This window comes from Struthio camelus, chromosome 1 (assembly GCF_040807025.1).
Source record: "Struthio camelus isolate bStrCam1 chromosome 1, bStrCam1.hap1, whole genome shotgun sequence".
In the NCBI taxonomy this organism is placed as follows: Eukaryota; Metazoa; Chordata; class Aves; order Struthioniformes; family Struthionidae; genus Struthio; species Struthio camelus.
In genome coordinates, this window is record NC_090942.1 from 74077766 (window position 1) to 74104444 (window position 26679).

The 26679-nt window shown below is 39.2% G+C and overlaps 1 protein-coding gene across 5 annotated transcripts in view; it reads left to right on the forward strand.

The window, feature by feature from the left end:
- PDE3A (phosphodiesterase 3A) overlaps window positions 1-26679 on the forward strand; it is a 259901-nt gene that overhangs the window by 200913 nt on the left and 32309 nt on the right. For 4 of the 5 annotated variants that reach the window (XM_068948614.1, XM_068948608.1, XM_009671920.2 and 1 more), the window contains 7 exons: window positions 5880-6140; window positions 8800-8954; window positions 13039-13154; window positions 16904-17123; window positions 20905-20990; window positions 21454-21623; window positions 22899-23036. In XM_068948614.1, the coding sequence (XP_068804715.1) occupies window positions 5880-6140; window positions 8800-8954; window positions 13039-13154; window positions 16904-17123; window positions 20905-20990; window positions 21454-21623; window positions 22899-23036 (1146 nt within the window). The remainder of the gene's footprint in view (window positions 1-5879; window positions 6141-8799; window positions 8955-13038; window positions 13155-16903; window positions 17124-20904; window positions 20991-21453; window positions 21624-22898; window positions 23037-26679) is intronic. The other variant, XM_068948599.1, reaches the window with a different exon arrangement.

The window sequence follows — 26679 nt, forward strand, 5'->3', positions numbered from 1 at the left end:
GATATGCTGGATGCTGCTCTTTTCCTTTTTCCCCTTCCTACCCCCCCCGTTCTTTCGCTTACAGAGCGTACTCGAGTGTAATGTGGTGAAAGGCAAGCATCTCTGCTTTTAGTGCTTCTCCCCATACAAGCCATCACGAATGAAGTTTGTTTTTTTTTTAGTGTAGGGCTGTGTGAAATGAATTGTGGTTTGTATCTGATAACTTTTTTTCTTCTATTTTTTCTGTTATGCTTAAGTTTTGACTGTTTTGTGTAGTGATGTTAATCGTCCTTTCTTGTGGGGTGAAGAGAGAGAGTAATATTTGTTAGTGAAGCTGGATGAGTTCAGTTTTATAAGAATCAGATGCAGAACATCAATTGAGCAGAGGAGGGGGGCAGAATTTTATTTGCAGTAAGGCATCTGTTAAGTATAAGGATACCAAATCTGCTTCCCAGGTGGGTCAACTGTTTCTTACTAGGAACAATTCGTAAACTAAATTTATCTATAAGGGCTTACAGATAAAGGAATGTTTTGTTCTCATTTTCCCTAAATGCGTTTCTCCTACACAGTTTTATCTAATCTTTCCCCTAGTCAGTAAAACGTTCTTCTCTGGTTTTTATGTGTAATATAATTTAATAGAATAAAACAAATGTGATTCTGTAAAATGTAATATAAAAGCCTATAGAAGGTAATACAAATTCTGAAAGACTTTGTTCCAGCCATGTTACTGAATCCAAAACAAATTATTCAACACTAAAAATTCTAGATGACCATTAAAATTTAGCAGAGCATTGTCTTCAGATTACTTTGAAGAATGTAATTTGAAGCTTCCTAGGAGATAAAAGTTCTATGCCCCGGCAAAAAAATGGCTGTGTAGCAGTCGACAGGCTACTTGTGATCTGGTCCTATGATTGCAAGCAGTGGGTGCGCTTCTTGATATGTGAAAGTTTTCTTGCAAATTCCCAGTAACCCCCCCACCAAGATTAGTCAAACTTAAATGATTACACAGTTGGTTCTATGAAATGTGCACATCAGTCCCTAGTCTGTAATACTTCCTACCATCATCTGGCAACCTTTTTTTTCATTTTAGATCTTTGGCCAAAAAAAAAAAAAAACCCTTTATTCTATTTCTATACATGAAAAGAAACCCACAAACACACTCCAAGTGCATTTGGGCCCAGTTAGGAGTTCCAGGTGGTACCACAGCCTAAGACATCCACCTGAATGACAGTTTAAAAAGGAACAAAAGCACAAAAACAGCTGTTTGTCAACATTGTAAGCAATTTAGTTTTCTTTTTACATTATTTATCAGTAAGCATATTCAGTCAATCTGGTTTTCCTTTGGTTTCTAGCTTGCTCTTTTCTCGTTCTCGTGCCCTAGAACATCACTTTTAGTCTCTGCATGACATCGCTTAAATCCAAGTGGGAGTGAAGTCACAAAGTGAGCAGTAAGCCAACCTTCTCCAAAATCATGCAAGGAAACTGCATTGACAATTATAAGTATAGATTGGTAAATGAATACTGTAAAACTAAAGTTCACCTCAGCTTAGCTGACTTTTTCTTTTTTAATCAAGTTAGAGTTTGCGTTATTGTTGACTGTAAACATGATGTTTCATGCCTGTATTCCCAAGGATCTGGCCTTTGGGTTTAAACGAGTAAGCGGTTTGAAAAGAATCCAGATCAGTTCATGCAGAGGCTATTCACATTAATAGGAAACTATGTACAAAATTTGAGCAAGGCTTTTTTTTTAATGTTTTTTAACCCTAAAAAATGGTTGTGTGGGTATATGTGTGTGTGCATATATGTATATATAATGACATCAATCTAAAATTTTCAGGAATTTCTGATCTTGCATAAATCTTTATTATTTCACATCACCATATGTACGTTATCAAAAATTCCAGGATTCCTTGTCCTTTAAGATCATACGTCTTCGTTTATGCTTTTTAAACCATTATTCAAAATATATAGACTCTGCTATTTACTGTTTTAAATTAGGGAATCTAGAAAATCCAGTATTTTTAAAAGTTTTCATACCTAAATTACTGTTTTGTGGAAACAGTGATTTAAATATCTGCCTTTTTATCTAGTCAGACCCTTGGAAGGATTCCAAATTCATCCTGAAACAGATAAAATATTCAAGCTGCTTGAAAAAAGAAACCGTTTTCCGATATAAGTTCTATGCAATTAAATTACAACATGCAAACTGTGTGCATTTAGGATGTGTCATTAATGTACTGAAGTCAGTGAATTAGAGCAGTGTTTGCTCTCTTCTTCAGGCGGAATTTATGCTTGATCTTTTCTCATTTTAGATACGTTTTGATTTCTAAGAACTGAATGATGTAGCATTACAATCCATTCAAACAATATTGTAGCTATGACCTGCAGTGACTGCTGCTTAAAACATCTCCCTATTACAGCGGAGTGATGTCTTTGAAGTACCGTGCAAAGTGTTTTCACTTGGCAGTATTGTGCAATGCAGGATGTCATGTTGCCCACGTTGAAAACTGGCGATGTTTTAATGGTGACTCTGGCTGGGATACACTGACAGGATAAAAGTCTCGTTACAACCCTGGCCAGGGTACGAAACGTTTGCCTCCAGGTCTTTGCACGTGTGGGACTAACCTCTTGGGCACGCGTCACCCAGGCGGGCCGAGCGGCTGCTTGGCTTTGGTGTGAGGCGTCAGTTGAAAGCTCCTGCTCCGCAGGCAGTGCCTTTTTGGTGAAAAATCCTCTTGCTCTTGCCACTTTGCTGCGTGAAGAGCTTATAATGCTCAATGCGGGGTGGTATCATCCGTGATACTGCCAAGCTCTGGACCCTTTCCTGGTTGCAATGCGTGCTTTCAAAGTAGTAAGTAGTGCTTCGTTTCTACTTACTCATTCTGGTGAGGGCATCGGCTTCAGCTGCGTTACTGTATTGTGTAGGTAGGTACCTACCTTGTCGGGTCAAGTACAGGCTCTCCTTGGCACAGCTCAGGAGGGAAGATACGAACCCCGCGTGTGGTGTCCCTGTGCCCGAGCCACGTGTCCTCGTATGACCCAGGACAGCCTGCAGTTTGAGTCAGGTGAACTTACTGGGTACCAGATTCAAGGCAGAGTTCCCCGTGCCGTGACAAGGCCTCCCCGCACATCAGGCACTACATGGCAGTAACGTGCCGTTGGAAAGAGAAGGGCTGTTTCCCTCTCCCTTGCCCCTAGTCCCCTGCCCCTGGTTTGGTACTAATCGGGGAGAACAATGCTGGCTGCTTTGCAAAACATTAGTGCTGTGCTACAAAATCTGGGCCTCTGCGTATGGCCCGCTGAGTCAGACTTGTTTACTTCATTGGCATATTAATCTCTGTCTCTGATCAGCAGTCAACAACTTCAGGCTCCAGGCTTAATAAAATTTCAAACTGTGGATTATGCAGTTTTGCTGAAAATATGAGGCTTCTATCGCAGTTTGAATGATGCATTCTCCCTCACTCCCCTTTGGTCTTTTTTTCAGGGCTGAGGTTAAGACAGATAATTAATTTCTCCCATCTCAAGCCTTGTCTTTTAATTTAAGAATTTTCTTTAGCATCTGCCAGAATCTTCTGCATGGACTCCTGAGAGGTTAAGCAATAAAGAGAGCCATTAAATGAACTTCAGCCATTTGTTTTTTTCAGAAGGATAAGACAGCGCTTTAGTATATGAAATAGTTTCTTGTCTTTGTCATTATACCAAAGAAAATAAAGCGGAAATGTAGAAAGAAGAGGCTGGCCTTCTGGTTGCATGGGAGGACAGAGCGCGAGAGGGCCTGTGCCCTGGTCCTAGGGCTCACATCTACATTAGCGAGAAGTAGGGCGCAGAGTGGATCAGTGGAGTGAAGCAGCTAGTGGCAAGGGCCTGATGTCCATACCATGCATTTGGGACTGAGGTGGGGAGAGGTTATTTCAGACTGAAACCCTAGTAGCAGCTCGAGCGCATTAGTTGCACTCCTGGAGCACACCTTGCAGTTCAGTTTCATCTGAAGGAAAGCAGTTTTTATGCTGCCAGAGGACTCTGCGATGGAGGCTAAAGACTTCCCATGGTAACTGAGGACAACGGGGATATTTGTTTCAAAAGCGTATCTCTGATCCAAAGTGAAACGCTGATGTATACCTGCTATGTTTGTATCATCTTAATCAAACAATTTCACTTTTTGCTTCAGTTCACATGTGGCTAAAATTTAGCTAACGTATCACTTCCCTCAGGAAGTTTTTATTTTGCTATTGCTTGTAAAGTCTTTTGTGAGACTGAAGCAGTTCCAGGCTCTGGTGACGAATGCTGTTCATCAATGTTTTGGGAGGCCCGTAAACGCTGTTCCTGGTGGGTCACTCCTGGCCAGGGTTCTGGTCCCTCTCCAGTTAAACAGGGTCTGCTCAATGCTACATCCTATGTACCTCTCACTTCAATAAACCTTTATGCTCTTTTCACAGGTATAATTCCCCATTTGGACAACTGCATATCTTAGATTTTTCTAAGAAATATATGAGAACAAATTAGCACAAAGTCTTCTGGGAGGCTGTCCCAGGTGTACTATGCGTACACCTGCTGAAAAGTCCCAAGCGGTAACAGCAAGACTGTGCTTACATTTCTGAAGTGCAGCAAAGGAAAATGGTCAGTCTTGGAGTACCCTGAATTAGAGATTCCACATAGAATTTATGGTGATTTATAGTGTGTCAGCTGGCAAGGCTGAAATGTCACTGCTGTCCTTCCTGTCTTTCTATTTATTCTGCTCCAGTCTCCCGGTTCTTCTAGTAGATTTTAAATCTCTTCAGTCTTTTACAATTGTCTCATCAGTTGTCAATTTGCAGACTTGGTAACTTTCTTGATTTTGGCAACAGGCTGTTACTTTTAGTGGCAATATATTGCCCTACTGTGTTTCAGGGCTGGCAGTAGTTGGAGGTGCTGGATGTTTGGAAATTGAGGACAAACTCAAGATGCATATATAGATCAACCCCCTTGTGCATGCACTGTAAGTCCAAGGTGTTCCAGATGTGTGAGATTCCCTGCAGATGTGACGAGGAGACTGTGCATATGTGAGCAGTTTGCCCATATCATGGTTGGTTTGCAGTGCAAAATGTACAGGGCAATTATATGTGCGTACCAGGTAGGACGTGTGAGAGCTGCCAGTGATATGAACTGTTCCTTGGAATTATTTCTGCTTCCACACCACTTCAGTTAATGATTCTTTTTAAAGGTTATATATAAAGTAGGAATGTATTTCAAAGCCACCAGGAAGTAAGAACCATCTGAATCGGTCATACAAGTTTATAGAGTAATTTTCCTTGTCACTTTTTTTGAATAAAATAAGGATTGGATAGTTCAATTTTTGCTCTGTTTCAATTTCAGTATAGCTGCCCAGTACACAATTGTTTGTCAAAGACTGTTGTTGCCACCGCACCAGACTGCTATATTCAACAGTGTGGAGGTATTTCAAAAATCTCATGCTTGGGATTCACTTCATTCATTGAAGCATAAGCACTGAATTTAAGTTAGTTGTCCTAGATCCCTCTGTGGTTAGTAAAAGGCATCTCTCTTCCATCCTAAGCTAAGTCTCCAGAATGAATTGTACAAATAGCCCCTGACCATTGACTGTGTCTCTATAGGGAGCCTAAACAACTCATTCAGATAGGGCAAGTAAGCTGAAGATGGTGAAAGCTAGGAAATTAGATAAGATGAAATTCCAAACTTTTTGTGGAGTGTGACCCTTATGCCTAGTGCTCAATCCATTCAGCATAACTCTCCTTGTTTAAATAATTATTTCAGTTTATTACTTTTCCACTCTGTGCATAAGCCCTTTAACAAAAGTTACTGAGAAACTTCACCATAAAATTAGATACTGCTTAGCAGATTACACACTTCTGTTGCCTTACACATACTATTTTTGTCTTCTTCAGTCTTCTGGTACCAGTATTACAGTGGATATCGCTGTCATGGGAGAAGCGCATGGGCTCATTACAGACCTTCTGGCAGATCCTTCGCTGCCCCCCAATGTGTGCACATCGCTGAGGACAGTGAGCAACCTGCTTAATACGCAGTTAACCTTCCAGGCGATTCACAAGCCAAGGGTGAACCCTTTGGTGTCCTTCAGTGAGAACTACACCTGCTCTGACTCAGAGGAATGTCAGGAAAAAGGAGAAAAACTAGCTATTCCCAAGGTGAGTACTTGACAGTCCTGCCCATCTTATTAAAACTTGACTGTTAGTTTCATAATAAGACAGTTTCTTCAGCTCATGGCCAGCTTAACTTTCGTCCAGGCATCTTTGTAGTAGATGTTTGACCCAGGAAAATTCACACAGAAGTTGTGCCATTTTCCCAGCAGGTGTTGGTAGGAGCTTAAAGGCGGAAATGATGGGGAGAAAGGAAAGCAAAAGCCTTTCAGCACCCATACTTGGACATCTATCCCATTGCTTCTCACATAGAAATTCCTCTCCCACTCAATATTTGAACCACTGTATGTGGGCTGGCCTTTCTAGTCGATAAGCAGTAGGAGTGGTAATGTGAGGGATCATCTTACCCGCTTTGAAGGTTGGAATTTGAAATACCATAAAAATTTCAATCTCTTCTTACTTCCCTGAGCTGAAGACGCAAAACCTGTAGAAGTTAATGGAAAACTGTCTGTTGACGACCTCCAGGAGCTTTGCATCGTTTCAAATGTTCTATTAAATAAAAACAAACAAACAAAACCCCCCACAATATTTAGTATGACAAATGTTGTAAGCTTATGAGAAAATCTTGAAAGAAAAAAAAAAAAAGAACCAAAATGTATGTATATTACTGCCTTGACAGATGGCTATATGAATGCTCAGAATTCTAAAAAGGAAATAAACAGTGTTATCCATTCACATTCAGTGAATGAGCAACTAGAAAAAACACCTCAGTTTTGAAGTAGTTTGAATTGTAGGTTCATTTGCTAATTAGCTACCCTGTAAGGCTTACATTTCTCCTTTGGAACCAAACTGAAATACTTCTGTTCTGTTATTTCCCTTGTAAAATTAAAGATAGGCAGACTACTGTTGCACAGGCAAATGTCTTTCACTTTTAGCAGTTCAAGTTGCACAGCCAGCATTCATTCTAGCATTTCCTGACATCTGAATTGCAACATTCGTGATTTTGTTTTTATTTATTTTAGTGTGATGGTTATTAATACCCTGTTTGCCTATGTAGTTGCTGCACACAAAAAAATGAAATGGGTTTTCACAAGTTGCGAAAAATATGTTCCAGTTAATTTTAGTGTGCACATGCATAGAGGCTGTGCTCTAGACACTGAGGGGAAAAGTTACATAGAAGAACACTGCCATCACATGAGCAAACACAGTGAACAGATACGTATTTGCTATTGCATAATCCTTAGTGAGGAGAAGAGAAGGGAGTGATGAAGAAATGAGTTAAATGCTACAGAGGAATAATTTGTGACTGAAGAATTCACTGACATAAACACATTGTGGTTCACAAAAATGTAACATGTCTGCAATCATTTAAGTGCCTAAATATAGATTTAGGGATGTTACCATAAGCATCTGAGTATTTAGGGTAAGGAATTAATATATTTATTTATTTACTTGATCCTTCTGAGCCGCAAGTGTCTTCCATCTCATATCTGTTAAGCCTCTGGCAAGGTCAAAGCTCTCCATCACAGAGAAATATTTATTTTAGTTCTTAACTGTAAATATTTCACAAGATACGAAAAACATCTTACAAAATGGTAGCATCTGCAACAGCAAATCTGGCTCCACAAAGACTGTCCATAGCATCATGCCCTATTTCCTTTGTCTGCTTTCCCACTTTGTAAAAACAATAGTACTATTAGCAGGGAATAGGAGTAGAGTGAGGTGAAAGACAAATGGTCAGGAAAAATCTGCTGTGAACAGTCGTGCTCTCTCTTTAAGCTTTTTGGAAAATGTCATAACCTAGAGCATTTTAGTGGGCAATCTTCAAACTGGGTAGATATATCAGGAAAAATGTTGATGCTCCTCCTCCCTACCTTGCATTTTTATGTCAGACCACTCATGGCAGGTTAAATCACAGAATCACAGAACAGTTGAGGTTGGAAGGGGCCTCTGGAGTCTGGCTCAAAGCAGGGTCAACTAGAGCAGGTTGCCCAGGACCATGTCCAGTTGTGCTTTGAGTATCTCCAAGGATGGAAACTCCACAACCTCTCTGGGGAACCTGTTCCAGTATTTGACCACCCTCATAGTAAAAAAGCTTTTTTCTTATGTTTAAATGGAACTTCTTATATTTTGATTGGTGCCCATTGCCTCTTGTCCTGTCACTGGGCACCACTGAGAAGTCTGGCTCCATCTTCTTTAGATCCTCCCATCATTTATTTATATACATTGATTAGATCCCCTCTGAGCCTTCTCTTGAGGCCAAACAGTCCCTGCTCTCTCAGCCTCTTCTCCTATGACAAATGCTGCAATCTCTTAGTCATCTTAGTGGCTCTAAATGACTTGCTAAGTGACCTTGGCCAAGTCACATAAGACCAGAATTTCTGAAGAGAACAATTGCTCAATGCTGACTCCAATGAGAGCTCCAAGTGCTGAGTGTCCATGATTATTGGGCTGTGGATAGATAGCTTTTCCTTAACCTCGCCATCTCAAAACAGGGAGGAAGTTCCAAACCCTCCCAGCATTTAAAGCACCTGGCTGTATTGATTTCAGTTGGAGTTAGGCAGCTTAATACCTGGGGAAATCAAAACTTAAGGTACCTCACCAGGTGTTGTCAGGCAAAATTAATCAAAGGATAGATAATGTTTTTCTTCTGTGTTTAAAGCTCTTGTAAGTATATATGAATTGTAAGAAATTGATTTCTCTCTAGCGCTTACGGAGAAGTTTGCCTCCGGGACTGCTGAGACGAGTGTCCTCAACTTGGACCACAACAACATCAGCCACTGGATTACCTACACTGGAGCCAGCCCCAGTGAGAAGGGACCGCAGTGCCAGCATCAAACCTCATGAATCATCTTCATCCAGGTTAGCAAATTACTTCCTCTCTCTTTTATGTATCTCTCTGGGTAAATTTCTTTGGTTCTGTGTGACTTCTTTAAGAAGTGCTGGCTGCAAAGCGCATTAGAATGATTTCTTCACATCTCTCTAAACTGGGTTACCAAAGGAATGCAGATTAGCTAAATTATGCTGGAACTATTACTGGAAAGTAAGTGGGGGAAAAAAACAATTTAGGTTAGCAATGTGAAGAAGTATACAAGGAAAATGGAAACAAGGTAAGGTTATGTGGCTAATATCCTTGATATGCAGTTTTCTCCCTGGATATCACCCAGCCAAGGGACAATTCTAATAGGTAACAGAGCTGCTGAACATCACTTTTGAGAGCACACCTTGCGATAAGTTCCAATCATTAAGCAAATTCATAAATCACTTTCCTATCCTCAAGATACTACCTTGCAGAACATAAACTCTCCCCAAATATGCAATTCTGTGGGGTTTTTTTCTCCATGCAAATGATGTATCAAAAGACCCTACAGCACTGGGTAAGCCCTGTATCTCATTTGCACACTTATTTCCAGAGCATCACAAGCACTTAAGGCTCCCAAACAAGACCTCCATTCAGAGGAACTCATGCAAATGCAATACCAGCAATAGAAGATCAATCAGAAACGATGAATTAGACAGCGGCAGGGAAAAGCCTGATTTTTAAAGGCAAGATCAGAAGTAGTTTAAGAGAGAGAAGAAAGTTTAGTTTCTAGGTAGATTTGCTATGATTATTAAAAAAGTTTTACCTAAGAGCAAAATTACAAAGGAAGAGTTAACCAGTAGAGGTTGAAAACCAAGTTCTAAATGAAATGGGCAGTGTAGGATTGTCTGGCCAGCTAGGAGCCATACTTTCCCTGATATTAAGCACTGCGGTGGAGCACTTCCTTCCTGTTGACCACAGACTTTAGATTCTGGGATTCAGACTGAGATTTTGGTGTTGTATTGTAGCTTTGACACAGAAACAAACTCAAAAGCTAAATCTGAAATTCATGTTTCTGTCAATATGCACAAGGCTTCAAAGCCTGTGGTGGTTAGTACCACCACTGATAGTTGACACTTAAAAATATCCTTAATCCCAGTCATCTCATCTAGTTAAAAGGATTTTCCTAATTTCCCACTAAGAGGGAATAAACATAGCCATTTTAACGGGTTGCAGACTGAATGCCAACTTTTACTTATGAGGTGTGTAAGTATTTATGCATCTCAGATGTACCTTATTTTCAATGATTCTATAAGCAAGTGCTGATATTGGAAGAATCACAGCTACAAAACAGGATAATTAATAAAGCCTCAACATCAATTGCAACAAATTCTCTGGAGGAATTATGCATTATTTGTTTGTGTTGCTCAGAAAAAAGAGGCTTGGGTCCCCGGTGCTGTTAAGTATATCACTTATATCGCATAGCTCTTGCATCAGGTAGGGAAGTCTGAATACTGGTATACAGTTCTTGTACTCCCCTTCATCCTTCTGGCCCCATGAATATTTTTCTATTCTAGTCAGAATGGAACAGAGCCTTCAAGAGACCGAGAGCAGCCAGATAGTTACAGCGCCATCCTAGGAGAATAATGTTCCTATCCCCTCAGCAAGTGCTATAATCTTGGAGATGCTGGGTGAGGAAAGAGCGTGGAGACATGTTTCGCTGGTGGCAAAGGAAGACCAGGGCTGTGATCTCAGAAAACACGCGTGCTTCTCTGCAATACAAAATTTGGTGTGTGGGGGGGAGGAAAAGACAGGACTTCAGAAAGCCCAATGTAACATCCCCAGTGTATGTTGTTGCTTGAGTGAATATAGACCCATGGTGGCTTTTATCAGGCTTTTCAGTCTTTCTTCCAGATGTGTTACTTTCCCATACAGGAATCTCTCGTGTAGCGAGTCTAGGTGCTTAAGGCCGCCTGCAGAGTACACTAAATGTCTGGTGCAAGAAAAGTACATGGTTAGCCAAAATTCCCTTTGTGAGGAGTCCCATGTATCTCAGGTAAAGTAAATATAAAGAAGCTACAACCAAATGGAAATAGTCTTCAGTCACTGTTCTGCTGTGGTTCCCAGAGCACGTTTGATTTATACTGTTGATCCCAGGCTCTCACATAGTATGTAAGCATCCTAAGATGGGAATCTGAGGGAGAAGAAGGGGAGCAATTAAATATTATTGTTGGTCCTTTTCTACAGTTGTTATATAACGCTGCATGATGTGCCAAATAAGCAGGCTATCAATTCTTCTTACGTTTAATGTCGCCAATAGTATAATTATAGCTCTGTCAAGCCTCCCAGCCTACTGTTTGCAGATCTTCTTTTACAGTAGGAGAAACAATGTGTATTCCAGAAAGGGAAAGAGTGAAGCCTATAAGTCTATCCTTAAAATTTTTGGCAGGCCAATACAGATGTGCTTTCAAGAAAAAGTATTTCAAATTGAAGGGAAAAAATCTCCTTTATTACCTGCCACTTCCCCAGTACCAAACTCAAGTATGCCATAGGGCACAGAGTAAGGAGTGTTTCATGGCTCGAAGGGGAGAAGGGGGGAATGTCCACGGAGTCAGCCCGTGACAGCTTCTGCAATTACAAAATCTGCAGCGTACATGCCCTACAGCCTAGGACATCACCTCTAGGTTTCCATAGTCATGGATTTGCAAACATCTCTCTTAAATCTCTGTTTAAGATTAGGAATCCTGCAGTCCTGCAACCCCATGTGACTAAACTGGTAAGATAGGGTCCTCTCATAGTTTCAAATGATTTGATAAAAATAACAGAGCTTCTTCATTTCTGTCATCAGTCACCTCTATATTCAGTGGTTGTCCCTTATAAGCCAAGTAATTTTTTTTTTTTTTGCTGTGAGCTAGTGTTTTTTATTCTTCCTATCATCTGGAAAATTTGGAGGGGAACACCTAAACAACTGGACTCTTTCCTCTTCTTACTTCATTATAGATTATAGGAGTTCTGACCTTTGAACTTTGAGGCTGACCAGCAAATATTGTTGCGATTCATTAGGCAATGCTTGCTTTTCCTAAACAGTAAAGTGTCAGAGTTAAAATAATGTTATGCTTTTTTTTTTTCCTTTCAGGACTTTTTTTTAAGTTAGGCTAGGACTAGACTGCTTTAAAAGGCTATATTCTGCCTTGTGTCTCATCTCATCACTTGATACGAGAGGGATGTGGATTTGAGATGGGGGAGAAATATGGAGCCTGAGAGGCCTAGTGTGTCTCTTCAGAGAGGTGACTGGCCTCATGATAAAAGCCCCTGCTACATCATTGCAGGAACTGAAGTTTGATAGCTGTCATTCAGGAACACAATGACAAATGCAGTTCTCCTACTTCACAGAGCTATTTGGCATCATCTGATATATCAAAGTGGTAGCCAGAAAGCTTAAACTAAGCACCTATGCTGTTGTAGGGGGCCACCATTTGCTGTTCTCCCCTCGCCCCACACACACTTACATGCAGTAAGTTTTCCTTGGATCAGGAGCCAGCTGTCCTCAGAGCCCGTCAATAGGATTTTTTTTGGGATGCAACATGACCTTAAGCTGGCTAGAGCATGAAGTGCTTTACCTAGAGGAGCGGCACACCACTAGCAGGCTGGTGAATCTCACCTCCTGAGGAGCTCCTCTGGGGCCAGAAGGGTTAACGGGTATCTGTATTGGCAGTTGCAGCAGAGAAGTCAAGGAGACTGATTTTTCATTTACACTGAGAACTTCTGGCACTTCTGGTTGTTGTAAGGAGGCATTAAAAGAGGGTATAAATGTAACTTATTTCAAGTCTACTTTTAAGCCTCTTTGTACTGTCAGAACAATATAAAGAAGACATCTTTGTATAAATAAAGTGAATAGGCCTGGACACTGAAGGAAGTCCAACTTTGGAGTGTCTGCATTGTAAATATTTTTGCTGAATACAATATTGAGCTCTTCCCAAATACTAATTCAACCAGCAGAGAAATGCTGTTTTCCTCGTTAGGGACTTTGTGCTATCTCGATATCACGTCATTCCTGCTATTGCGCTGAACTTCTTCAGTTCTGCCATGCTGCTTTTACAGTCAGCACTGTTTTGAACCACAGTTGTTTGCACTCTCGTTTTCCAGCACTGACTCTTGGAACAGCTCGATTCTGATGACAATCACGAAAAGCAGGTCCTTCTCCGCATCCTACGCCATGTCTTCTACAAACCACCTGAATGCCAAAAGGCAGAGTCGGCAAGGTGAGTTACTGCCTCCTGGTTTTGTCAAGCCCTCTTAGCCACGTAGCCTGGGAAACTTGGTGACTAACACATGCAGCTGCTTTTGGTCCCTGTCCAGTCTGTGTCTTTTCTCGTTTTCCCATCAATACGAATATTTCCTTTATTTAAAAATAGTGTATCTTAAAATACTATAGCTCATGCTAATGCCACTGTAAATGTTTTGACTTTTGTGCTTTACGGAGGTTAGTCATGAAATGATGCAGTGGGTGCTATGCTGAGCTGTGCTGTGATTTATATTCATGCAATTCCCTTGACTACAATAAGGTTAAGAACCAAACATTTTCTATAACATTTGTTAAATTAACTGTCTCTGTATATTGCCTGACTGAGATTTCCTGAAGTGCAGCCTACGTATACCATTTGGACTTGTAGGCAGCAACTGACCCCGTTTGGCACAAGCATATCTGAGACAGAACTGTTATAGGATTCATTATTGAGAAAATATAGGTAGCTCTTACTGATGTTTAAAGATGAGAAATTATATTTTTTTACTCAGCATTTAGGGCCTTAAAGAAATGAGTCATATTTTAACTGAGGGAAAGAAATGGAGATGGTAACTTTCTAATTGATATTGAAGTACGCAGTGTGACAGCCATGAAGTATTCACAGTTCACAGTAACATGATTCTTTTCCCTGTATGAATCCAGGGTAAGATAATGTTTACCTATGCTTTAACTTGCAAATGAAAATGATCAGAAGGCCTTCCTTTTTTTTTTAATCAGCCCATGTTTTTTTTCCAATCTGAGATAATGTCATTCAGAAATAGTGACCCCTCACACATCAGATGGAAACTGATAGGTGCCTGAGGCCTGACATCCAAAAAGTCAGAGAATCCAAATTTAGAGATTAACTTGAAAATATGGCTGCACAATTATTCTGCTCTGTCACATCACATCTCTTTTTCAAACTGGAGAGTCTAATCTCTTCTGGTACAGAAGCTACTTTGATATACCACGCTGAAGATTAAATTACATAATATTATTTTAGGATTAGTGATCTTAAGCAAATGAATAAAATTTAGCTTGAAAATAATGGAAATATAGTATCAAGAATCGAGGAATTTGTTTTAGAACAAAACAAATACAACTTGGACTTGTATTGGATTTTCAGGGATAGTCCCTATAACTTGAAAAGGAAGAGTTAACATTTTGCACTTGGAAAATGAGACTCATCAGTCCCATCAGTTAGTTTATCTTTTGTCTGTTCTTCTTTCAGAAAGTGTTGGTAGTCATCTCTACTGCACAAAGAAGTGAGCTCCCCAGTGATGAATGGAGAGCTCCATTCCATCACAAGTAATTCCCAGGGGTCAGTGATTCACAGGAGAAAACATTTTGGCTCAGCTCTTTATGCAGAAGAATCACATTTTGACAGTTCACAGTTTTAGAATTTTTTTAAATCATTCACATTTAATTATGATTTGTTTTCATGTTCCATCTAAAGAATCGTTTTTATTTGCTCTGATTATTGCCAGTCAAACTTTTGTATTTTAGCTCCCTTGGCAATATTTAATAACTCTTGCTAAGAGCTGATCTAGGTAAATCTGTAAATCTAGGTAAATCTGTAATTCTGTTAATCTATAGAAAGTGACTTTAATTACGCTTTAAAACATTAGCATTTTAAAGTAGTACTCGCTATACCTATTTTGGCAAAAATCTAGAGTAAACTCAAGTGTTTTTGTATGTAATTTCACACCATATCCAATTTACTGTTTTATTTCTTAAACACTGCACATGTGTGAAAGTTCTGAAATACCAAAGCAGATGGATACACTTAAAAAATTCCTCAGTATTTTTCATCTTCTCTCACTGCGATTGTTCAAAACTCATTGCTGGAGGAAAACGTTTTCTCTCACTTTTGGCAGTAAATGGTTAAATGTTGGATTATTGAAGGTAGGTTTGTATTTTTCTGGTAGATTTATTTATTTTTGGTTGCTTCCTCTGGCAAATTACTCTTAAAAAAGTATTTCAGGAGACAGGAGCCCAGAAATAGCTGTAGAAAGACAGCTATGGTTAGAAAAATTATTGCAAAAGTTGCTGTTTAAATTCTCAAGATTAGCTTGAAATTGATAAAAGATGACTATATATATTGTATTGTCTAACAGTCATGAAGATTACCTGGTAACACATAGCTCAAAGATAGTTAATAATCAAATTAGATCCTCTGTGCAAATAACAGACTGTGAAATATTTTTGAAGACATATTTTTGTTGGATGGAAAGCAGGTATCTCAAAGGACTAGTAAATGTGAAACAGAGCTGTTTGTATTTTAATGCAATTTCCACATGTCATGGCCATCTGATAACTTTTTTTTTAATTGTTCTGTAGGCCATAGCTGTCTGATCTCAAGACTGCATAGTTGCAGTCGTTGAATTAAGTCAGTAATACATACCGTATGCTTGCTGAAGGAATTGCCTAATCAAAACTTCGGACATGCTGGATATCTCAAAGCTACAGTGTGGTAATTGTCAGATATTATTTTTAACTCTCAGATTGTCAACAGTAAGTCATATTTTAACCTCATATCAGAATAAGTCATTATCAGGAAAAAACACTGGAGCTATATGCATATATCCTGCAAGGTTAATAGTTCATAAACTTAGGTCAACATATTGCCTTGTTCAAAGATAATTGTTGTGTCTGGAATGCATTTAGGTAATGGGCGCAATTCAAACATAAAAACAGCTAAAGTTCCTGAGCTCTTTATATCCTTTGGCTCTGAAGATGAACATGGTGAATGAACTGGGGCTGATCTCCTACGAACTTTGGAACACAGCTCAGGAGGAATGTCAATTTACATGCGCTTCCTTTTAAGATAGACACTGTTTACTCCACGCACTTTATTGTGGATGAGACCTTTTTTGTCTGAGACTAAAAAAAATCTAAAGTGCATTCAAAGAGTATATAGCACATTGTCTCGAACACTGGACTGGCTGCTGCATTTTTTCTTGATAGTGGTACTCAGAATTGGGCACAGAGGGAGCTGCATCTTGCTGTTGTTTGCACTTATGGACCTTTGTAGTTCATCATACATTAGCTCAGGAGTACAGTACCAAGCCATACAGGTAATGGTCACAAGTCTCCCCACAGTGAGCAATAGATATTTAAGAGTATACGCAAGCTGTACCAGATGGAGGTCTGAATCTGGGAGGAATGTGGAAATGGCAATATTATAAATGCAATATTTTTTATTACTATAATGTGCTACTACTGAATATTGTTTTTTGGTTTAGTATTAATTTTCTCACGTGTAAAATTTCATATTTGCTGAGAAAGTGGGCAAGCCTTTCTTATCTTTGCTTTACAGATGGAGAGAGTCAAACAAAGAGAAACTGAGGGTGGGACTGGGAACAGTTTGGTTGGAGTTGGTTGCTTCTAGCGCTAGAACATGCTGATACCAGTTGTGATGCCACTAACTCATACCTTTCATTTCATGCCTGTCAGTTTGTGCATCCTACTCAGCAGGGAGAATAGGCTTCACATTTTAAGGTAGATCTTCAGCAGGTGGAAGCCGCTGATATTCATGGAGCTTCATCTCTCTATGGCAGCCAAGCGGCTGCCACTTAGCTTGGAGTGGAGGAAGATTTTTTCTTTATTTTTCAGTTAGGAAGCTGTGCTGGTACCTGTGCATCTCCAGAGGAGTACTTCTGCACAGTGAATTCAAACATGTAAATGCTACTTCTGTGAATTGACAAGACTCTTTTCTCTTGCCAGGTATCCCTCCAAATATTTCACCTCTCACCTCCCCGTGCCATTCACCGGTTCAGGGGACCCCTGCCGCAAGTCCTACAGGAAAAACATCTTCTGTGTCATTTCCAGACTCTACAGATACTGACACCAAGCAAGACTTAAAGCCACACAAAGTCTTAACTTCTACTCAGAGTGCACCGAGTGTGTCAGACCCCGTTATCAGCTCCTCTGTTATCTGCAGCAGGTAAGATAGTAATTTGGTATGTGTTGAAATCATTTCACATTGTCCCCATGAATGACTGACCCGTATACAGTTTGCTGCAGTGTTGTATATTTCACCATGTTTAAGCAGCTCTTAGTGTGTGAGTAATTGTGTAGTTTGATGCTACACATTGCTTTTAAAGTGCAAGGCAAATTAACTACATTCACAGCTTTTTACTTGTATCAGATACATAGTCCAATTCATAAATCCTTTGTCTATTAGTTGCAGATCTGAGTTTGATTTCATGTTAACGCTTAGTGTTTCTCATGCCATGCTCTAAACATAAACAGTCACTTTAAGATCACCTGCCAGGTTTTTCAAAATGGGCAATATCTGATTCAAAAATTTGGCTGTTTGATAGGTTTGAAAGCTGCTGGCCTATAGCCTTCTGATCAGTGTCTGATAAACATGTTCAGTAATAATACCCGAAGACTTTGTTAGTGTGGGCACTGTCTCAGAAGGGGTGGATTATGTCCTCCCTAGGATAGAGTCAGGTTATGTAAAATTCTGATTTCTTTTCAGAAGCCAACTGCATTTGAGTTATCCTTCTGAAGAAAGTTACAGTAACACAGTTTAACTGCACATTTTAAGATGCCTCATTATTAGAGTATATAGACCTGCCCTGCAAAATCAGCATTTAGAAAAAAGGCTATTCTGTTTAACTTCTCAAACAGGACTCATCTGATATTATATTAAATTACAGGATTTGCAATGCGTGTCCAGTTCAGAACAGTGGTAAATGTCAGCATTTAGAAACCTGTTCCAGAGTAGCTTCAAGGTTACCTTACTCATTAGATGTTACTTTTGGTCATAGCCAGAGGACAGCATGTCACATGAGGCAATGTGTTGGGTTAAATGCTATCAAGTTTGACTACCTTTGGAAATAGTACTTAATTTCTGGCTTCAGAGTTATGTGACTTTGGCTGTATCTCAATATGCTGTGTGCAGGGCTAGGAAGTAGGAGTGATGAACTGAAAACTGAGGCTACAGATTTGCTCAATAGAATCACGCTGACATGAGTTCAGGTTGGGATGCTGAGAGGCTTCTAAAGCCTTAGGTAGGTGTCTGAATAGAGTTAAAGTGCTTTTCAAAGTTTTCAAAGATATTGCAAACCTGAGATTTGCACTGATTCATCTGAAATGAATGTTACATATAAGAAGTGTGTTATAAACATGGTACTGTCCCATTAAACTGTGTGCGTATTACTATTTCAACAAAATATTGATCATTCCTTTAACTAGTAACAGTTGTCACTGGCAGTATCCCATTACAAAGAATAGTTATATGAGAGTGGCATTCAAATGACTAAAATAATAAATTAAAAGCCCCTATTAACATTAGGATTACTGTAGATAGCAATGAAATACATTTTCTACATATGCTTAGACTGTGGTTTCAGAGTAATCCATAGTAAAATGCTCATTAACTTTAAAGTGGCTACTGTCCTATTTGGTCTGTGTAGGTTGTATAGCTTACTTAATTTCCTTTTCTTAAATGCTTAGATTGTATGAAGCGCAAATGATTATATTATTGGCATAGGCTTTGTTATTGATTGTTTGAAACAACACATTATTTAAAATGTTACAGTGTAGTTACTGCTAGTAGAAGTGGCATCCACTAATATTACTAAAGTCACTGTCCCTTTAACCCCCGTTGAAAATTCGTAAGCACTGTCACATTTCTAGCCATTAATATATAAAGACATCATATCCCCCATACGAGCTGAAGCAACAGCACACAAATAATGCCCCCCTTACCAATATAAGCATAGTATAAACAAATAAACAAACAAAATGTCTAAGACGAGCTGAGAGAATTGAATTAACAGACACTGGGGATAAATCTTTCAAACCTGGGCATTCACTGTGTAGGTTGCTAGTCTTCATGGTATGCAGTCCTCTACATTTACTGCCAAAAAGCTGCCTTGCTATAAAACAATGCTAAGTCAGCAAATGCTGACCAGGAGGGGAAAAAAATAACTTTTGATGGATTCAGTGCTTTGAATCATATCCACCCGGGATCTTTTTCTACTTTACACAAAAGAGATGTGATGGGACAGCAGAGTTTGAAGAGAGTGTAGTAACAAGGACATATACCAGACAGCACTGTTAAAATAAATTTTAAATATTCTGCTAGATGAATGAGGCAGGGATTCTGGGACAAAAATATTACACAATCTTGTAGTTAAAAATTATATTACAGTGCATGAAGGGAATTGATTTAAAACTGCATAGGTAAGTTTACTTCTGATGGAGAGTCGATATCAAGTGTTCTACTAGGTAGTTCAATAATTCTTTTTTTTTTAATATAATATTTTATGTGGACTGAACATACTAAATCAGTATGAATTTGTATATATTCTGGATGTAAACAGGTATTCATAATAACACAAAAGTCTTGTAACATCACCACCAACTAAAGGCTCTCTTTCTCTTATAAGCTTTATTTTTTAGCTTGCTAGCATTAACACTGTGGAAGGCACAAGGAATGTGGGAGAGAGAAATTAACAGATGTTTTTAATCGTGTTTATAAATCTGATTGGTACAAGACTTACTTGTTTGGCTATGCACCGCGTGCATCATTATATAAAGATTTGTATTTTTATTTTAAATTCTTTTCAGGAATTGATTACTTATTGCAGGGCACACCAAGCTCCAGAATATATTTTGGATGACCTTTGCAAAACCATCAGGACCAGAATTTCAACCATTCTTGTATGATGCACTTACATTGGTGCAAAGTTTATATTATAAAGTCACAGCGTTCTAAATAATTTTATAGTAGTTGCCATGCAAAGACTGTTATAGATAAGATACACCACAAAACACTGAATCCAACCAGAGTAAGAGATTTTAAAATGCCCGTTTTTTTCATGGAAAGATTTACTAAAAGGCTGCTAAATGATGCCTTAGATTTGTTAAATTCTCTTAATGTATTCATGCTATATCATTGTTCCTTGAGGCCCTGGATTCAATCATGTTGGGACATTGTAATTTGAGATATTCCAGCTGGTACTGAATTTTTGTTTAGGGCTGAAAGGGAATCACGCAGAAGGAATAAAGCATTGTAATGGAAGGGAAGAGCCGGTCATTTGGAAAGGCCTCAGTGGGGTTATCCTTCCCACAATGTCCTTCTGTTTTGGGAATGGTGAAGCAAACTGTCATGTTGTTCCATTGCTAAATGTCCAAATGCCAAATCACTCACTTCGTTCTCTGTCCAAAACACCCCCTTGATTCTGCTGTAGTTGCTATGCTGCCACTAAAGTAATGGCAACGTACCTTTTTGCATTATTGAAGAGGAACATATGCAAGTTTCAGGCAAGAAAAGGAGAATCAATCCACTGCATGGCTATATTCATCTTGAATTATGTGAGATTCCATGGCACTCTGGTAAATTTTCATTGTTTTCTTGCATTCCTATTTATAGTGCAGCTGTTGTACAGAGCCAGTTTGCTTTCTGTGCTAGTAAACTTAGCAAATAGTAAATATATTTTTTAAAACATCACATGGTGTAGATTTACTATTGGCAACACAGCCTAATGGAGATGGGCAGTTAAGACAAGGTGTAAAGCTGTCTTCTTGCATTCCTAACTTCTGATAAAACTTCAGCTCATTCTTGTAATTTTGTCTTGAGAATGCACCCTGCACTGTAGCTTATATTGTTTGACATAATCTTATACTGCCAGCAGGAAATTGTTTAACGTAAGATTATCTAATATGCATGGTTCTTTATATTGTCTATGTTTCTTCCTGTTGTATTTCAGCTGTGGCAGACCCTATAACCAAATAGAAGCTAGTGAAGGAAGTCTAGACAGAGGTGATGGTACCACACATGCCCTGAATAGAACAGGTAACTCTTCATTAATCACAAATCTCTTCATTCATTGAAATTTAGTAATCATTTGTTGAAAGGGTGGATATGCCTCTCTCTTTTAAAAGGAGAATTTATGTAGGTGAGATCACAGAAATTGTCTTTGAGCCTCCTTTCCTTTGTGCTTTTACAACATGTGCAAAATACTGTGGAAGAATAGAGTTGAAATATAAAGTAAGTACGGTCTCTCCCTCATCTAACCAAGCCTCTTCAAATAATGATCCACTAAAATTTTCTGACTCTTCAATCCCTGATTCCATTTTTTACACTCTGCAGGATATATACTTTAATGCCTTTGGACAGATTGTCCGACTTTAGACCCAGCCAAGCAGCACATATGTATTATGAGTCAGATATCCTGTTGCTATACTCAAAAGGTCACAGGATGACTTTCATGCAATCCTTGCTGTTCACACAGCTGGCTTTGTGATTTTTGCTGTAGATGATCCTGCGCAAGCCACTTCTGACTATGAGACCAACAACAGTGACAGCAGCGACATTGTGCAAAATGATGATGAGACAGAGTGCTCCAAAGAACAGACACGGAAGGGATCCATTTGTAGGACATACGCACCTGAGACTATCATCCTGCACCCCTTGATGCCGCCTGAGGTAGTTTGTTTAAGCTGCACTCTCACTATATACTCTATGTATAATGAGAGAAAAAAAGGAAAAAAAAAAAAAACACTCCGGGGCTGCCTGAAGATTGTGACCATTGTTTTAAGCATTATCTGTCTTGCAGTAGACTCCTACATCGCAATAGGAGGTTTGACTTTGCAGAATTGAAATGTGTGGGAGGTGCTAAGCACTGGCCACTGGTGAGACACTAACCATCTATTCTGATGACTGAATACAAGCTTATGGATCTGGCATTAGGCACTTAGGAAATGTTTGGCTTCTGTATTAACGTTGCCTTTAAAGGGAATAGATTGGAAGGAAAAGAAATGATCATCTCAGTAGTACCAGCGTTATATATAGCCTTCTTGTTCAGCCACTTCAGCTTCTCAATGGCCTTGTAATCTTGGTTAATACATATGGTGGTTCTTATTTTAAAATAAATTAACATTTTTCAGAGGGTACCACATGATATTATTGCCATCATATATCTTGAGCATAAGGACATCTCGGTATGTTGAACATTGACAAGTGCTGGTCTTTTCATGACTCCTGCACTCAGCTGTAGGTTTGATTCAGATGTAGAGGCAAAGCTGTTAAATTTTCCACAGCCTGCCATACAACTGAACTAATAAATTTATGCTGCCATGAGCTCTTGTAAAGTTTCTTGTAATCTATTGAATTGGACATGATGAGAGAAGACATTTTTCTTGAGACATTTTAGGTTTTACTCAATTGCTGTTTCTTAGCAATGACGAAATGTGAGAAAATATATAGGGAGACATAAGAAAAGAAGGGAATGTTCCCTATCTTTTGTTTGCAGACCTTGAAAAATAGATGTGTTTCAGTGTAAGAAGGGCAAGTTTTCCCTTGGAACATGCTCGGTTAGCCATGTTAGATGATAATGAATGGATCCTGATGATGAAGTAGCAACTGAACATTTTCCCCTTGGTGCTGCAGCAAATTTTACAATGAAGAAGAATGCCTCCCTTGGAAATGAATGAATGATTCCCATGAATGAATGTCTCTCATAGATGAATTCAGAGACTGATGTTTCATATACAGAATTTCCTATTCGCTCAAGTGAAACAAATTATAAAGGAGAGGGACTAACTTCAGGGCTAGTAGAAATGGGGACATCTCCACTGAGCTGTGTAAAGTGCCATTGGCTTACAGCCAGTGTTAATCTGACCTTAATTTCTAAGAGCCTGAATTTTTGTATGAGATGCTTCATAGAACTAAAATTTTTCTTTATTCTAATTGCTACCATAGGACAAACCTATGCTCGCTCCTGAGCCTCTGGTTATGGACAACTTGGACCCCCTGATGGAGCAACTAAACAGTTGGAATTTCCCAATCTTTGATTTGGTGGAAAAAATTGGAAAGAAATGTGGTCGGATTCTCAGTCAGGTAAGAAGAATATCTTGTCTGAGATGACCAGGTAGATTACTGGCACATTTGGACAAAGTAGTGTTAGGCCCGTTATCCTCGTTAAGCTAGTCATCTGATGAATTATGATCCCTGCCACCCAGTTCAAAACTGGCAATATGAACTCTTTCTCATTAAAATCTACACTCTTTTCCCATCTTCTTTATTTAAAAATGGGAGAGAAAAAACACACATCTATTTGGCCTGCTATATCTCCACCAGTGAGTTTGTGTAAACTTTTCTGAATATTCTCTCCTACCTGCAGGAGCTGCTGTCACCCCTTGCCAAACACGTTGTGACAGTATTTCTCATGGGTCCAGCATATGAGGCCTAAACAGTAAAAATATTCAGTTGATGCAGAAAATACAGAACTTTTGTCCTTTTTTATCCTGGAGAGTTCAGTCAGGCTGTGCAAGAAAGTAAGGTTTCTGGAAGGAAAATTTTAAAAATCTTTTCTATGTTCCCTCACCTTTAAAGAGTCAGCATTTTGATAGCAAATTCAGATCTGTATTAGATAGGGAAGACCAATTTACTATTAGTCGGGGTATGAGAACCTACTAATCTTTCTTTTTAAACTTCCCGCTTTCATTCACTTAGATATGTTGAATGCAGATATTGACACAGCCCTTATTTACCCAACATAATTGATGTTGCTTTCATAATCACTTTCCTGGCTGAACTTTCCGCTCTGTTGTTCCCCTCCTCCTGGCACACTGACAAATCAGCCATTTTTTCTTATAGAAGAATAAAGGCTTATTTAGCAGCAAAAGCAAGTAATTATATTTACAGATGGGAGAAGAAAACGCACAAGAATCTAACTGATTTTTACAAGGCAGTATGCAGTGATGTATGCTGGAAAGAAGTGAATATGTTAATTGGTATAAGGTGGAACAGATACGCTAACCTCTCTCTGTCAGGCACATCTCAGCGCCCCAAGCTCCAGAGAAGGCTATATCAAATCTTGATCCCTTGGGGGTTAGCCATTATGCAGCTACAGTCAATTATCCAGTGGTCAACCAGGAAAACCACTGCATGAATTCAGATTTGTCCTGCGGTTTGCCTTTTTATTGTTCTGGAGATTGGCAAGTAACATCTGTGCTTAACCAGCCTGCCAGGTCTGTAGGTTAATTCTAGGGAAAAAGGCCAGCTACAGTTGGATGTGGGGTATGGATATAAATGATCATTTAGACAGTTTTGCAATAGGCATGAGCATGACATAAAAATGTGCTTCTAGATCTTCTTGGTCATATTTTTCCTAATAGCAAAGTACGTTACAAAATCATAAATGAAACATAAGGGAAAAACAGAGGTAACACACAGGCATTTTTCCTATGTCATAACCAACATTTTGAATGGCACACAAGTTCTCTGGTTTTACTTGGGTACCACCATAGATTTTAAGCATTTTACCTGGTTGCATGGAATACTAAACCTCTCTGGACAGTTCTGCTGTACTGCGCTCAATTTGCAGTAAAGCTTCGCGTTTTGTTGCCCCACATCTATTTTTTGCACACATTCTTTATCAGTTTGGCAGTGCCACAAAATGAGACCTATGAAATAAATGGAGACTTTTTAATAAATAGTATTTGTGATCAAAATTCAATTTTCTGTAACAGCTGTTTGTAATAACCCTCACTCTCCAGGAGCAGAATGTTAACAAGTTCAGCTTGATTCTTAAAATAAAGATCATTCCATTAGTTCTTTCTCCCACCTACTCAGATGTTCCTAGTAAAATTGTTTTCAGAAGTAAGGGAAGTGAAATAAATAAATCTTTTTCTTCAACCCCAGTATTGCCTTTTGTTGTGTAATTTTTATATCCTGAGATATTCTCAAAGCAAAACTAAAGCTCTAGTGATTTATTCTCTGCTTTTTGCCATTAAATGGACTCATCTATTAAAAAATAAGTAAATTAGCAAGCTGAATGAACTATGTATGCCTTGCTAGGTTAAATTTATGAGATGGAACAAAGAGGATTTGACATGTGCCTCTAGGGAAACATTCATTTTAGAAAGCAAATGCTGGCTTAGTGTCTTTAAAGCTGCTTGAGATGTCTTTTTGTTCCTTTTGGAAAGTTAAATCGATTTAGACATATAAAAAGACCCTAAATAAGTCAGCAGCCATAAAAGCATTTGTGCAAACTTCAGTGGAAAGCCCTCTAAATGTGGCACCTAACAAATATGCATAACGGGCTAGAGGGGAATTTACATATCAGTCTCATTTCAGAAAGGAGCAGCAAAGCTCACTGGCAGAGGCTGATGCTTCGCAAGAGACCATGAAGTTAGATTGTGTTTTCATTCAAACTTAGTACTATTCTTACATCTCCTAGAAAAATAAAACCTGCAAAGAGAAACTCATTTGATTTGGAAAGGAAGCAGTGAATAAGGAAAGCATAAAAGAATAGGCTAAAGTCAAGGACTCTTCCTGCCTTTTATTAGCATGCTTACAGAGGGGCCAAATGCTGATGGTGCTCCTACATTCTTGGTACATGGGCAGCGTTGAGACAGGGCAGCATCGTAGCTGTGCCTGTGAGTAGGTCGCTGAGTGGTGCTAAGAGACGTATTTGGGAATCTCATTGTCATGCATTGACTTCTGCAGAGAGGAACTGCAGCCTGTAATGGAGGGAGCCTTGGGGATGTTGTCCTTGGGGATATTCCCATGATAGTCACAGCGACCCTTGTGAGTAGTGGCATTTGTTAGAGGTGGAGACTGGGCACTTTTAAGTGGCAGGTGCTTATCTGTGGGCCTCGTTATTGTCAGAAAGCCATGCAATTTGAGCATGGCCATGTTTACAGAGTGCTGTAGCAGCTGCCATGCTTGCCAAATTTTCTGTTTGTTCAGTCTCCCTTATCTTCTGCTGCAAGTTTTCCCTTCATATTCCATTTGAGCTCTTCAGTTGCCTGGGCGTGGCTGAGGACTGTATGCTTTTACATAGCTGGGACGTATGCAGCCATCGGACTTCAGCCTTCATTGTCCCGTGAGTAACAATCCTGAGGAAGTCGCACGCAGCAGCCAACTGAAGCACCCTTGCAGAAAGAAAATACAAGAGCCAAAAGAAAGAGTGCGAGCTCGTTGCCTGCAAACAATGAGTTGGGAACCACTAACCTCAATTGTTGTGTATGTGTCCTCTGGAAAGAGCCATTTATGTGTGCCTGTGGTACTGAAGAAATGAGCCACAAGTGAATAACAATTCCCATTTTTAAAAACTCTGCCATTAGAAATCATTCAGGAGAAGCATTTCTTCTTACTCAGGCAGCACTGCCAGAAGTACGAGAGTTGTAAATGATTGACTTAAGCGTTGACAATCTTTGCAGAGACAAAAAGAAAATGGAAGTTGGAGGGAAGAGGTAGTGGGAAGCATCAACTGGACCTTCTGTTACCCCTTTCCTCCTCATCATTGTTAAGAAAGAGATAAAGAAAGAAAACTTTACACAAACATCTAAATTACTTACTTGGCTGTTTATCCTTTCTCATGACCACGGAGAATAATTCCATTTTACTCCAAGTCCTGAAGAAGAGCTATCATTCATATCCATCACAGTCAGCTTCACTTCTTTTCCACTATTGTGGATCCTTCCCATCTGAATGGGTTGAAAATCCAAAGGGGAATAAAATATGCTTTTATGGC